The sequence below is a fragment of the Odocoileus virginianus genome, chromosome 9 (assembly GCF_023699985.2).
Source record: "Odocoileus virginianus isolate 20LAN1187 ecotype Illinois chromosome 9, Ovbor_1.2, whole genome shotgun sequence".
Lineage (NCBI taxonomy): Eukaryota > Metazoa > Chordata > Mammalia > Artiodactyla > Cervidae > Odocoileus > Odocoileus virginianus.
The window spans coordinates 48,492,216-48,504,887 of record NC_069682.1 but is presented as its reverse complement, the minus strand read 5'-3'; the positions used below and the strand labels follow the sequence as shown (position 1 = coordinate 48,504,887).

The window sequence follows — 12,672 nt, the reverse complement described above, 5'->3', positions numbered from 1 at the left end:
AGCAGGGACGATCTCGAGTCTCTGCCTAAGCTGCTCACCACAACCAGAGAAGCATGTGGCCAGCCCTGAGCCAGTCGCGGTCTGAGTGCCGTAGATCTCTTCTACAGCATCTTCTGCAGCAGCAGGGAGTGCTCAGGGCCATCCTGACCCCCAGGCCTTCATCTGCCAAGGGGGGCACCTCATAGCTTTGCTCCTAATGCTCTCTTACCTCGCTGGGGAGGGGGACCAGGTCAGCCTTACCCAATCTATGCATGGGGCTTCCCCAATGCACCAAGAACTCCTGGGGGCCACAGGGCAGCCCACTGGTATTATAGGTGGGGTCATCTTCTGCTTGCTTCGCCCGCCCTCTTCCACGTCTGGGGGACAGAAGCTGAACTCCATGCCAGCAGGAGGTGAGAAGGGGGAATCGAGGCTCTTCCTCGGGCTGACAGCCAGTGTGGAGGGGATGGGAGGTTAGCAGTTCGTTGTGGGGAGAGTTCCTGGGTCAATCCGGGGCCCGAGAGCCGCAGAATCATTTGATGAGAAGCCGCGGAAGGTCAGACCAAGAGTTCTTCGGAAGGGGTGGATTTGCCCGGCCGCGCGCACCACCGCGTTCCTACACAAGCACGCGCGCGCACCCTACCTCCGCAACATACCACCCAAGGAGGACCAGGTGCCCGAGAAAGCGCGACCCAGGGCTGAGCTCCCTCGTGTCTGGGAAAGAAAACTGGGCGGCGGGGCCATCTTGGGAAGGGAAAAAGCTGCAAGTCAAGACCTTGACCAAAGAGAGAGCCGAGGATTCAACGAGACCAGGCGCGAAACCGTGAAGGGCTTTGCCAGCAAACCCGACGTCGCCGAGTCGGGAGGGCGGCGGGTTCCGGCGGCCAGGGCGTAGCCCAGAGAACGCTCACCGGCCGGTGTAGAAAGTCGAGGTGCGCTTCCTGGAGGAGGAGTAAGAGGATTTGCTGCTTGAGAAGCCAGGTTGAATGGAGGGGGCGGGGCCCGGGTGGGCCGGGCCCAGCGGCGGCCCCCTGCCGAGAGGAGGGGACGGGCCTAGTACTTAAAGTCAAGACGAGGGAGGCCCCACCCGGACCCGCCGCAGCGTCTCAACTCCGAGGGTCTCTCAGCACATCGTGCTTCTTCGCAGAGACCGCATCCCTGCTCAGCCCCTAACCGGGCGACACCTGGGCGGGCGCGAGGGCCCGAAGAAGCCCAGTCTACGCGTTCTAAGTGGCCGCGGGCTCCCGGGAGCAACCCGCCCGGGGTGAAAAGGAGTACGGGTGAGGGCGCGGGGCGGGCGGGCGGGACCCAGGTCCACGCCGCACGGCCTCCGACGCCAGGGAGGACCGTAGGCGCGGCATTAGGACCCAGGCGCGGCCCAGGGGTGGGTCGCCGGCTCCCGCCGCCGGCCTGTAGAAGACTGCGAGGTAGGGGTCCCGAAGCCCCGGGTGAGGACCCGTGGCTTGCGCGCGGGTGTGCAGCGGTTCTGCGGCTGACGGCTGGGCTGTGGCCGCGGGCACCAGGTGCGCGTTCCATCTCCATCCATGCGGCAGGTGCCCACGGCGGGAAGGCCGTTCGGTCTCCATCGCAGAGCCGTGCTGGGCTGGGAAGCGGAGCCGTCGAGGCGCTGGGAGGAACGCGAACGCGGCCGGCCTGCCCTGGTCCCCGGCATAGTGGGCGAGAGGGTCTTGGGGGCTTCCCAGCCGGGGCGGGGGTGCCCGGGGTGAGTTCGGCCTCTAGGGAGTGGGAGTCCAGGTGGGTACATGGGTGGTTGGGGAAGCACAGGACGACTTCGTGGGCACGGCGCGCTTGACTTAACGCCGTTTTGAAACAACAGTTTTTGAACCTACGAGATAGCTGGGGGAAGGGTGGAAGGCTTGCAAATAGCGGGGCGGAGTTGTGGGGTCCCCAGCAACTCGAACTCCAGGGTCTTCGCAGGCGGGCGTCACCCCCCCTCCCCGGAAAGCCTCATTTTATATTCTACCCGACACCTTCGGCGCTGCGCGGCAGCCTGCCTACTCTTAGGGGTCCCTGGTCCTCTGACTGTCTGTCCCCTGTGCGGCCACGGCAGTCTCTCGGTCGCCGCTCTGACACCTGAGGGCCAGCACGGGGGTGTACTGTTTACGTGCACTTGAATCGTGCGGCACGGGAGTAGGGTGTGCATCCCCACCCTTCCATACCCTCGTCACCCTCGTCCTCTGTCCACCCTTGCGCCTCTGCTGCTAGGTTTACTGCCCCCGCGCCTCCCTTCTGCATGCCGCCCGGGCTCCTGCCCCGGGAGACAGTCCGCATTCTGAACGACCCCGACCCCCGACCCCCACGGTCTCCGAGTCGGAGGCTCTTTCCTCTCGTGCACGCGGCCGTTCCTGTCGCTTCCTTCCTTAAACAGAGCAACACAAACAGCGTGGAGCATCCATCCGGGGCTCGGCGCAAAGAGCGCGCACGCCCCACCCCGCCCTCGCGCCGTCTCCCATGAGGACCAACGGCTCCGCCTCCCAGGAGGCCCGGAAAGTGGGTGGCGCTGAGGGGAGGAGGCCGTTGCCTCAGGTCACCCTGTGTGACCCCTGGCGCGGGAGGTTAGGGGCGACTGCACGTGTGATGGGTCTTGATAACGCCAGGGACCGACGTGAGAGTGAGAACCGAAGAGATGTGCTGGGAGAAGAGCCCCAGCCCTGTTCCTGGACTTTGCACGGAAGGCTTGAGAGAGGGAGGCTGTCTTCTGCAGGGAAGGTGGCCAGACAGGTCTCCTCCCTTCAGATTTCTGCAACTAGCGTGTCCTTCCTTCCTTCACGGGGTACTGTTAATTATTCCTGGAGAAAACATGCTGAGAACACCTCCCCACCTCCCTCCTCTCCCACCTGGGCAAGCCCTTAGCAGATGGGTTGAAGAATAACAGGAAGTGGCTTCCTCTAGCTCCTCCAGGGGCCTCTGGCTAGTGCTGTCCCCTGCTCCTTTTTCTCCCAGGGTCTCTGGCAAGGGTAAGAAAGACTCAGCAGGGGTTGGTGAGGGGTGGGCAGCAGATGTCAGGAGAGGCTGTCCAGAACTGATACATGGAGCTGGTGACAATTCTTTGGTTTGCCTTACAGAAAACTCTTCTGTCATGTCGCAGAATGGATACTTTGAGGATGCAGGTGTGTACCTTTCAGGTGTGGGTGTTTGTAGAGAGCTTCTTGGTCAAAAGACTTTAGAGGACCTAGTCCATCCACCTGTAATCATGGTCCTCTGCTGGTGCTGGGATGCCTTTGGATTCTACCTCCAGGAGGTTGTGGTGTGGTCAGAGAGGCAGCTGACACTGCCCTGGATACTGGCAGGTCTCTGGTGGTCCTGGGGTCCTGGGAGAGCGAGCTGCTCCCCATCCTGGGCTCTGTGGACCATCTGATATGTCATGGTTTGCTGTTAACAATGCTCTGGTTATCTGACCAGGTTTTAGGCCAAATGTTGTATATGCCCACATTCCTAAGATCCTGCCCGGCCCTGTGAGGGAGGGGCTGCCACTGTCCCTCTAGAGAATTGCAGTCTCTGCATCTCAATTTTCCCTGCTTGCACCAGCCTAGCTCTCTCCCTCCCCATATCTCTGGGGTGGCTACATGCTCCTGTGCCCAGGTTTGGGAAGTGGCCTGACCATCATTTAGTGGGACAGTGCCTGGACATAATGGCAGTGTGTTCTATATAGGGTTCCCAAGGCATGATGACTGCATGTACTAGGCTGCTGGTGGGCAAGTCCCAGGAGCCTTGCCGTGAACTGGTGGTATCTATTGGGTAGGCCCTAGGTTGAGCTCAGGATAGGGGAGAAGTGGGGCAGTGTGAGAGACATTCTTGGAAACAGACAGTGCTGGTGGGGGTGGTAGAGGCTGGGACAGGTTGGGGCTGGGGAACCAAGCAGTCTAAGCAAAGCAAGTCTAGAACTGGGGAGGAAGGTGTTTTTCATGGACATGAGCTCCATGACAAGTAGGAGAAGGATGTCTTTTGACTTAATAGTTCTTCTCTGGGCTCTGGGTGCAGTGCAGACCTGGAGCTAGGGGTCACCAGTCCATGAGGGTGTTGATAGGGGAGGCCTAGTGCTTCCTACCCAGAAAGAGCCCAGGCTGAGCACAGGATACTGGGGGAACAGGGCCTGGGATGTAAAGAGGAAACCAGCGGACTGGAGTGGAAGTGAGTCAGGGTGAGTCACTGCCTGGCAGGTGGGGGCGTGCTACTGACATGGGGACATCCCATGGGTATTTTTAGGTGTTTGTGGGATCTGAGCTACAAGGGCCCTGGGAGAATCACAAGTGGTGGCCCACAGGGGATCCACAGGACATAGTGAGGAAGAGGGGCCAGATGAGCCAAGAGTAAGGCAGGGAGGGCCCTCGGTGGACTTGCCAGAGGAGGAAGGTTCTGTTGAGCCTTGAAGGCAGCCCTCCGGGGAGGGAAGCCCTCAGCTTACAGGACAGGAGCTGGCCCGTCTGGGGTGCTGGCCACTTGGCCAGAGGAGTAAGAGATTGAGGTGGTGGTGGGACTAGGCCTGAGGGACCAGGGGTCCTGGAGCAGCAAGGCTGACTCAGGCTGTTGGCCCAGAGGCAGCGAGAAGCCCCAGCAGGACTCAGGGCAGCATGTCAGCAAGGTGGCTTCCTATACGAGGGAGCCTATGCTATGGGGCAGTTGCAGGAAGTGAGAGGCAGACCAAAAGAAAGGGGCAGCAGGTTCTGTGCTCTGGGGTCCCAAGGCCTGAGATGAGGCCTCCTTCTGGGGTCCTGTCCCCTCTCTGTCCCTGGCTGTATTTCTCTGGCTCTCTTGCTGCCTGATGTCACACTGAGTCTTCTCAGCCTTAATGCTTTGCCCCCCACACCCGCCGTGTGCCAATGAGGTCTGGATACTGCAGGGCTCTGGCTTCCATTGGGTTGCTTCTGAGGAGGGAGCAACCCTCCCCAGAAGCCAGACAGCTCTCTCCTCCCTGGGGAGCCAGACAGGTCCAGGTCCCACAACCTGGAGGTTCTGGGAAGGCAGTGGCCAGGCAGGCTCAACTGTGTCATTGTACCATGTACCTGGCCCAATGTTTGTGGAATGAACATGTCTTTCTCTAGCTAAAGGATAGGCATGGCACAGAACCGTACATGGTTCCCACAGCTGAAGAATGTTGGAGAAAACTGTTGGGTAGGGGGTGCCAGCTGGCTGCTATACTCAGGCTGGGCCAGGACCAGATGTTGGGCCTACCTGAGCCAAGGCTTCCTTCCCGGCCGCTAGAGGCTGCCCTCACCGCTCACCAAGACTGCACCCAGTAGGACAGCCCAGGGGCCCTGCTCCTTTGGCTCAGAGTCCCTCTCTCCCATGTGTAGCACTGACAGCCAGGCCCTCTTGGGGGGGTCTCTCTTGGTGGTGGTTGGGGCTCCAGGCTACCTCAAGTGTGACACAGATGATGCCTCTGAAACCCGTGAGGAGAGCCTGAGGGATGAGGCCTTCGACACGGTCAACTCCTCCATTGTGTCTGGCGAGAGCATCCGCTTTTTTGTCAACGTCAACCTCGAGGTGCAGCCTACCCAGTCTGGTATGGGGGTTGTGGCAGGGACAGGTTGGGGGGGCATGCATGGGACTGGGGACTGAACAGATGTGGCCACACTTCACTATGGAGACCTGAAGGGCTGGGGCAACACCCTGAGCCCTCCTGCTTTCCTCTAGCAGAGAATGAATCACCTGGCGGCTACGGACTCCTACACACCTCCCGCAAGGTGAGCGGCCAGTCGGCTGGATGGGAAACATTTGGTTCCAGGCCACTAGCTGGGGGTGGAGGTGGTCGCTTCCCTGAGAGAGCTCATATTAGCCTGGGGCCGACCACATTGGCCTTCTCTCTGGGAAGGGGGTGTCAGCCAGGGACCGTCACAGTGGAGGGGTCCAGGCAAGGACAGAGGGTCTTATTTATGGGCCTGTGTGGTTCTGTGCATGGGGTCCCCACAGTACCTGAAGTTAAAGAACTTTGAGGAAGAGATCCGTGCACACCGGGACTTAGATGGCTTCCTGGCACGGGCCAGAATCATCCTGAATGAAACAGCCACCTCCCTGGATGATGTGCTGAGGGCTATGCTGTGTCGCTTAGCCCAAGACCCCTACAACAGCGAGCCAGACTGCAACCTGGACCTGCTCATGGCCATGCTCTTCACTGACTCAGGGGCTCCCATGGAGGGTAAAGGTAAGGGCTCTCTCTTGGCCTGGGCGGGAGGTCAGGGAAGTGGACCATCTGACTCTCTACTTCGTTAGCAGTTCACCTGCTGTCGGACACCATCCAAGGGGTCACTGCCACAGTAACAGGGGTACAATACCAGCAGTCATGGATCTGCATCCTGTGAGTTGCCAGGCCACCATGTTGGCCTCCCCGTGTCACCTCAGAGACAGGCATCCAGTAACCCTGTGAAGGCTGACCTGCTCAGTCTGGGGGGAGAGTGAGGAATTCATCCCATCAGGTGTTTTTTCCTCCTTAACAGAGGTCACTGGGGTCATGGTTGGGAGTTCTGGGTGGCGGGGGTGGAGCCCCAGCTCCCAAGGGTGGCAGCCACATGCCGTGTGCCCTCCCTGTCCCACCAGCTGTACCTCCAAGGCCCTGCTGAGGCGACACGTGTGCATCAGCCGCCTGGTCCGCCCGCAGAACTGGGGGCAGAATTCCTGTGAGGTGCGGTTTGTCATCCTGGTGCTGGCCCCACCCAAGATGGTGAGGAAGGGTTTCAGGTGGCTCTGTTTCCTGGGAAAGAGGGTACCAGGTTACCCTGCCCTCTCCTTGGGGGTATCTCTCCCACTGCAGGCAGACTACAGAATTGGCCTCCGAAGGCCACATTCCCACCCTGTCTGTTCATCCCTGGGTTTGTCTGAAGAATACTTGCTAGGTCCTCATCAAGCCCTGATTTCCCCAGAAGTGGCCCAAAAGATTATATTTCCTTCCTGACTGAAAAGAGATACTCCTTAAAAGTATTACTGTTCAAACACAGGGGCCTTTTTTTGGCCTGCACGATGCTGACTGTTCTAATCGGCTGACCGTGATTTGTTGACCAAAGAGTCCCACTCTTTCCTGGGCTGTTTATCCCCTGGCCAGGGGCAGATTACCTCACTTTTGTGGGGGCTGAGCCATACAGTTTGGGGAATCTTCTTTTATGGGAGAGGATTTAAAAATCTTGAGTAGAAAATGGCAAGGATCCCCCTCCAGGCTTGGGAAGGGCCTTAATGCTTAATTAGGCTTTTTGATGATTCTGCCCCTGCCTCTGGTGTAGACTTAGAGCTTCAGATGGCCCCTCCCCAGGCTTTCTCTATGCAAAGGAGTGCTAATGGGATCATAGACACTGAATCTCTCTAGATGTTACTATGCTGGGAACAAAGAGCATTTAGGGCAGCAGGCACCTCTTGGGTCAGAGGAGTGACAGCTGACAAGGTGGCCAGAACAGTTAGAAAGAGCAGAATCCCTAGGGCTGAGTGGCTAGCCTGGCACCTTGAGACACGCCAGCCAGCCTGATACCTGGCTCCTCCTCAGGAGAACAGGCCTGTTTTAAAGCTGCCAGGAAGCAGTGGGTGCAGGTGTAGGCCTGGGACACAGCTTTGGGCAACCCAGAGGGGTGGATACCGCTCCCAGGGGCCAAAGTGGTCAAGGTGAGAGGTTGCTGTGGTGGAGGCTGGACACAGAGTTTACAGACAGGGCTGACCTTGGCCAAGCAAGAGGGATAAGGCTAGATGGCCTGGAACCCCCCTGAAAATCAGATAAAGCAGCAAACAGTGCAAATGCCCCAGGTGAAAAGCAGTTGAGCAAACATTTTTTTCCATCATCAGGATTTCATTATCCACAATTACACAGATTTAACCTGAGACTGTAAGAAAAATACTAGGTCAGCGGTAGTCTAGTGATCTGACGATCTGGTGGCAATCGTGGCAGGATCCGCTATGTGTGAATGTTGGGGGACTCCACCTGGATCATGGGGAGTGGCCAGGGCTGGGGAGGGTGCCCTCCACTACAGTGGCTACAGATGTGATTCTCTTACCCCATCCCCAGAAAAGCACCAAGACTGCCACAGAGGTGGGACGTACATTTGCCACCATGTTGTTAGACATCACCTTCCGCCAGAAGCTCCTGAAGACCCACACAGAGGAGGAATTCAAAGAGGCCCTGGTCCAACAGAGACAGCTGCTCACCGTAATGAGCCACTGTCCGAGTATCAGCATGGACTACAGCATGAGCTCCATCTGCCTCTTCAGACACCCACAGGTGCAGGGCAGACATGGCCTGGGTGGGCAGCCCGGGGCAAGGACACAGGGCTGATGGGCATGTCCTTTTCCCAGCCCCCACAGCAGAAGGACTTTCTCCCCATGGGGAAGGGCATCCAGGAGGACATCGCCCGCAGGTTCCCCGTGTACCCACTGGACTTCACTGACGGTAAGTGTCCCATGACCCTCTCAAAGGTTGGCCTGTAGCTCAGGCCCCCGGCCTGACCTGCCTCCCCAACACACCCTCCATCCCATCTCCCTTTCCTAGGCATCATCGGGAAAAACAAGGCTGTGGGCAAATACATCACCACCACCTTGTTCCTCTACTTCGCCTGCCTTCTGCCCACGATTGCTTTTGGGTCCCTCAATGATGAGAACACAAAAGGGGTTATCGGTGAGGGGTTGGAGGCTAGCAGGGAGTGCGGGGGGGGGGGGGGGGCGGTTCAGCACCACAGTGCCCCCCTGACCACCTCACTTCCTCAGATGTGCAGAAGACCGTGGCTGGGCAGAGCATTGGAAGCCTCTTGTATGCACTCTTCTCTGGGCAGCCGCTGGTGGTGCTGCTGACAACTGCACCCCTGGCCCTCTACATCAATGGTGCAGTGGGGGGTGAGAGTGGGGAGATGGTTCCTGGGGTCCCTGCCCCAACCTGGCCCTGACTGCTCACTCCTGTCCTGCTGCCCGCAGTGATCCGTGGCATCTGTGATGACTATAATCTGAACTTCAGTACCTTCTATGCATGGACAGGCCTGTGGAACAGTTTCTTCCTCACACTTTATGCCCTCTTCAACCTCAGCCTGGTCATGAGTCTTTTCAAGAGGTAACAGAGCCTTCCCTAAGCTTCTGGGACTTTCAAGCAGGAGGGAGACCAAGGCTAGGAATGTGGGTCAGCTTCCATGCCACCCTCCAAGGCCCTGTAACCCTAGATAAGATGGGGTGCCCCCACCATATCACTACCCCAAGGGGAAAGCTTGGGACCCTGGCCTTCTTCATGCAGGAGGTAGGAGCCATGCCAAGGCTTGGGGAAACCCACCCTTTACAATTCACCCCATCTTATGAGACATACCTTCTGCTGGCAGGTCAACAGAGGAGATCATTGCCTTGTTCATTTCTATCACGTTCGTTCTAGATGCTGTCAAGGGCATGGTCAAAAGTGAGTATCATACAGCCAGTGGCCACCTGCTGCAGGGGAAGCTGAGTTGAGATGGGGGTAGAGACTGTGGCAAGGCAGCCAAGAATCATGCAAGCTAAGGCTGCTTCCCCAGTCCAGGGTGCTATGGGAGCCATGACTGACAATGTGCAGCAATCAGCAGGTGACAGAGCTGTCTTAGGCAGAATCAGAGGCCCTGGGTCAGGCAGGATTCACTGTCAGAAATGGACAAAGGGCAGGGTGTGAGGTGGTGGGTAGACAGACAGGTTGAGGAATCCTGGCTGACAGAAGGCCAGCTCTCCCCTCTTCCGCCCAGAATCCCTTTCTCCCCTCAGGGCTCCTTCTGCCCACATCCAGGAGGAAGTTGCTAGGCCCAGGCTCCCAGAGCCCAGATGGCTGAATTCTGATGGTCTGTACCCATAGTCTTCCAGAAGTACTACTATGGCCATGACGCTAGACTCTTCAAAGAGGAGTCCTCCTTGGTGAACCTGCTGGGCTTCAACAGTAGCCTCCACACTGCCCTCAACACCAGCTTCCTGACTAGCCCACCGGAGTTAACTACAACAGGCAGCCAGGACGCCGAGCCCCTGGCCCGGGATACGGCTGTGCTCAGCCTCCTCATCATGCTGGGCACACTCTGGCTGAGCTACACCCTCTACCAGTTGAAGAAGAGGTGAGGGGTGCCCCCTCGGGTGATGGGGACACATGCCCCTAGGCCACACTGACACTCACCTGCCTCCGTAGCCCCTACCTGCACCCCTACATGCGTGAGATCCTGTCAGACTGTGCCTTGCCCATTTCGGTGCTTACCTTCTCCCTCATCTCTTCCTACGGCTTCCAGGAGATTAAGAGTAAGTTAGGACCAGCCGTGGGGTGGGAATGGGGTGGGTGGCTCTGTGGGGGATGCAAGCTTGAGCAGGGGCCTGTACCCTACTGCAGTGGTCAAGTTTCGCTACAGCCCGAGTGAGAACCTGTTCGAGATAGCTGAGATGCACTCGCTATCCCTGGTGGCCATCAGCAGCGCCATGGGCCTCGGCTTCCTCCTCTCCATGCTCTTCTTCATAGAGCAGAACCTGGTGGCTGCCTTGGCTAACTCCCCACAGAACAGGTTTGCAGGGCTGGGGATGGAGGGGTGAGCATGTGCCCAACCTTCCAGGGGCCAAGAGGGCTCTGGCCATATGTGACCCCACCCACTGCAGGCTGGTAAAGGGCACTGCCTACCACTGGGACCTCCTGCTCATCGCCATCATCAATACTGGGTTGTCTCTGTTTGGGCTGCCCTGGATCCATGCTGCCTACCCCCACTCCCTGCTGCATGTGCGAGCACTGGCTTTGGTGGAGGAGCATGTAGAGAACGGGCACATTTACGAGACGTGAGTGTGAAGAGGGCCCCTCGAGATGTGAGGCCAGAATCACGAGGGCCCTGAGGTGGGGGGGCAGCCCTGGGCCACATGGGACTTGAGGAGGGATACTGCCTTGGGGGACAAGGGCCCAGAAGTGACAGAGCCTGGTCAGCATGTGACCTGGGATGAACACAGCCCTGTGGACCAGGCCAGAGTGACCCGATGCACCGGACCCTCACAGGATTGTGAACGTGAAGGAGACGCGGCTGACCTCCCTGGGCACCAGCATCCTGATGGGCGTCTCCCTCCTGCTGCTGCCCTTCCCACTACAGTGGATCCCCAAGCCTGTGCTCTACGGCCTCTTCCTCTACCTCGCGCTCACCTCCATCGACGGCAACCAGCTGTTTCAGCGCCTGGAGCTGCTGCTCAAGGACCAGGTGAGTGGCCCTGAGAGTGGGGGCCGGGGTGGGGGATCTGGCTCCAGCCCTGCCCACACCTGGTCCCTGCCACCCGCAGACGTCCTACCCACCCACCCACTACATCCGGAGGGTGCCCCAGAGGAAGATCCACTACTTCACAGGCCTGCAGGTCCTGCAGCTGCTGCTGCTCTGTGCCTTTGGCATGAGCCCACTGCTCTACATGAAGATGGTCTTTCCCCTCATCATGATTGCCATGATCCCCATTCGGTACGGAGGGCAGACAGCAGGCAGAAGGGACTCAGCGGGGCGGGAGAGGGTGGGCTAGAATGGCTACTCTTTGCCTATTCCTCCCTGCCCCAATGCTTATCTTCCTGCCTGTTCCTCCTCCCCGCAGCTACAAGGTGCTGCCCCAAATCATTGAAGCCAAGTACTTGGATGCCATGGATGCTGAGCACTGACGTTCTGACTAGCAGGTCCTGGCCACACCCCATTTGCCCATTTCTCCAGGTCTTCCCAGGCTGGCTGTGTAGCTGTGTGTGGGCATCCGGGAATGCTGCTCTGTGCTGCACCCCCTCACAGCTGTCCCAAGTGGCCGAGGGTGCCTGGGCACTCAGGGAGCTCTGAGGGATGTGTCTGCTCCTCTTCCCAATAGCCCTTTGCTTTGGGTCCAGAATGCTGCTCAGGGCAGCTTCTGCCCAGGGTGGGAATAAGCAGGACAGATTTTCTTTTGATAAAGAGTGTGAGGTGGCCGAAAGAGAAACCATTTCCTTGATTGTGTAAGGAACTTCCTGGATGCACATTAGAGAATAAAGCTTCTGTTTCTATGCTTCTACATGCTACCTCCATCCATGCTGCCCTGCCCCAGCCTTTGAAGGCCACCCAAGGACTCTAGAGAGGAAGAGACCCTCCCAGAGGAAGAGGGATGAAAGGGACTGACTGTTGAATGCCACCTAAGGGTTGTTACTTCCAGCTCCACACAGCACCCCAACAGGGAAATGTGGAAGATCCAGGAGGCCCTTGTACCGCCATGTTGCCAGGAACCTGCAGGGAAAGTGTTCTAGAACCAGCACATGCAAGGGCCCCAAGAAGAAAGCTTGAGGCCAGTGAAAGGTGGCTGGTGGGGTGGGACAGGCAGTCACCATGCTGCTTGCAGGATGGGTCAAAGTAAAAGTGGTAGTCACTAAGTCTGTCCGACTCTTTGCGACCCCGTGGACTGTAGCCCAGCAGGCTCCTCTGTCCATGGAATTCTCCAGGCAAGAATACCAGAGTGGGCTGCCATTCTCTTCTCCCCGGGGATCTTCCCAACCCAGGGACCGAAATCAGGTCTCAAGCATTGCAGGCAAATTCTTTACCGTCTGAGCCACCAGGGAAGCCTTCAGGATGGGTAGCTAAGTTTAAAGAGGGGGTCAGAAAGTGTACTGTGCACCCAGGACAGAAGTCTATGAGGAAGCAGCTGGGGACCAGAAAGAGAGAGGTGCCCTGCTCCAAGCGTCACGTAGTCACCCACTCACATAACAGCAGGTGACCCTTCTATGGGGCCCCTCCCCAGTAGCCTGGGTGTTCCCTG

The 12,672-nt window shown here is 58.3% G+C and overlaps 1 protein-coding gene across 20 annotated transcripts; it reads left to right on the top strand.

The window, feature by feature from the left end:
* The first annotated feature begins 1,062 nt into the window (after window positions 1-1,062).
* Window positions 1,063-11,937, top strand: SLC4A11 (solute carrier family 4 member 11). Of its 20 annotated transcripts, none has more exons than XM_070472340.1 (20): window positions 1,063-1,259; window positions 3,066-3,110; window positions 5,351-5,503; window positions 5,635-5,684; window positions 5,911-6,142; window positions 6,211-6,295; window positions 6,535-6,658; window positions 7,982-8,194; window positions 8,269-8,362; window positions 8,462-8,587; window positions 8,677-8,790; window positions 8,881-9,013; window positions 9,273-9,346; window positions 9,767-10,016; window positions 10,088-10,194; window positions 10,283-10,451; window positions 10,543-10,716; window positions 10,928-11,123; window positions 11,203-11,372; window positions 11,500-11,937. In XM_070472340.1, the coding sequence occupies exons 2-20, from the start codon at window positions 3,080-3,082 to the stop codon at window positions 11,561-11,563; spliced, it is 2,559 nt and encodes an 852-aa protein (XP_070328441.1). In that variant the 5' UTR covers window positions 1,063-1,259; window positions 3,066-3,079; the 3' UTR covers window positions 11,564-11,937. The 20 variants fall into 20 exon arrangements, with proteins under 20 accessions (XP_070328441.1, XP_070328446.1, XP_070328443.1 ...); XM_070472339.1 differs by lacking the exon at window positions 1,063-1,259 and adding an exon at window positions 1,392-1,502; XM_070472341.1 differs by lacking the exon at window positions 1,063-1,259 and adding an exon at window positions 1,548-1,702.
* Window positions 11,938-12,672: the final 735 nt, after the last annotated feature.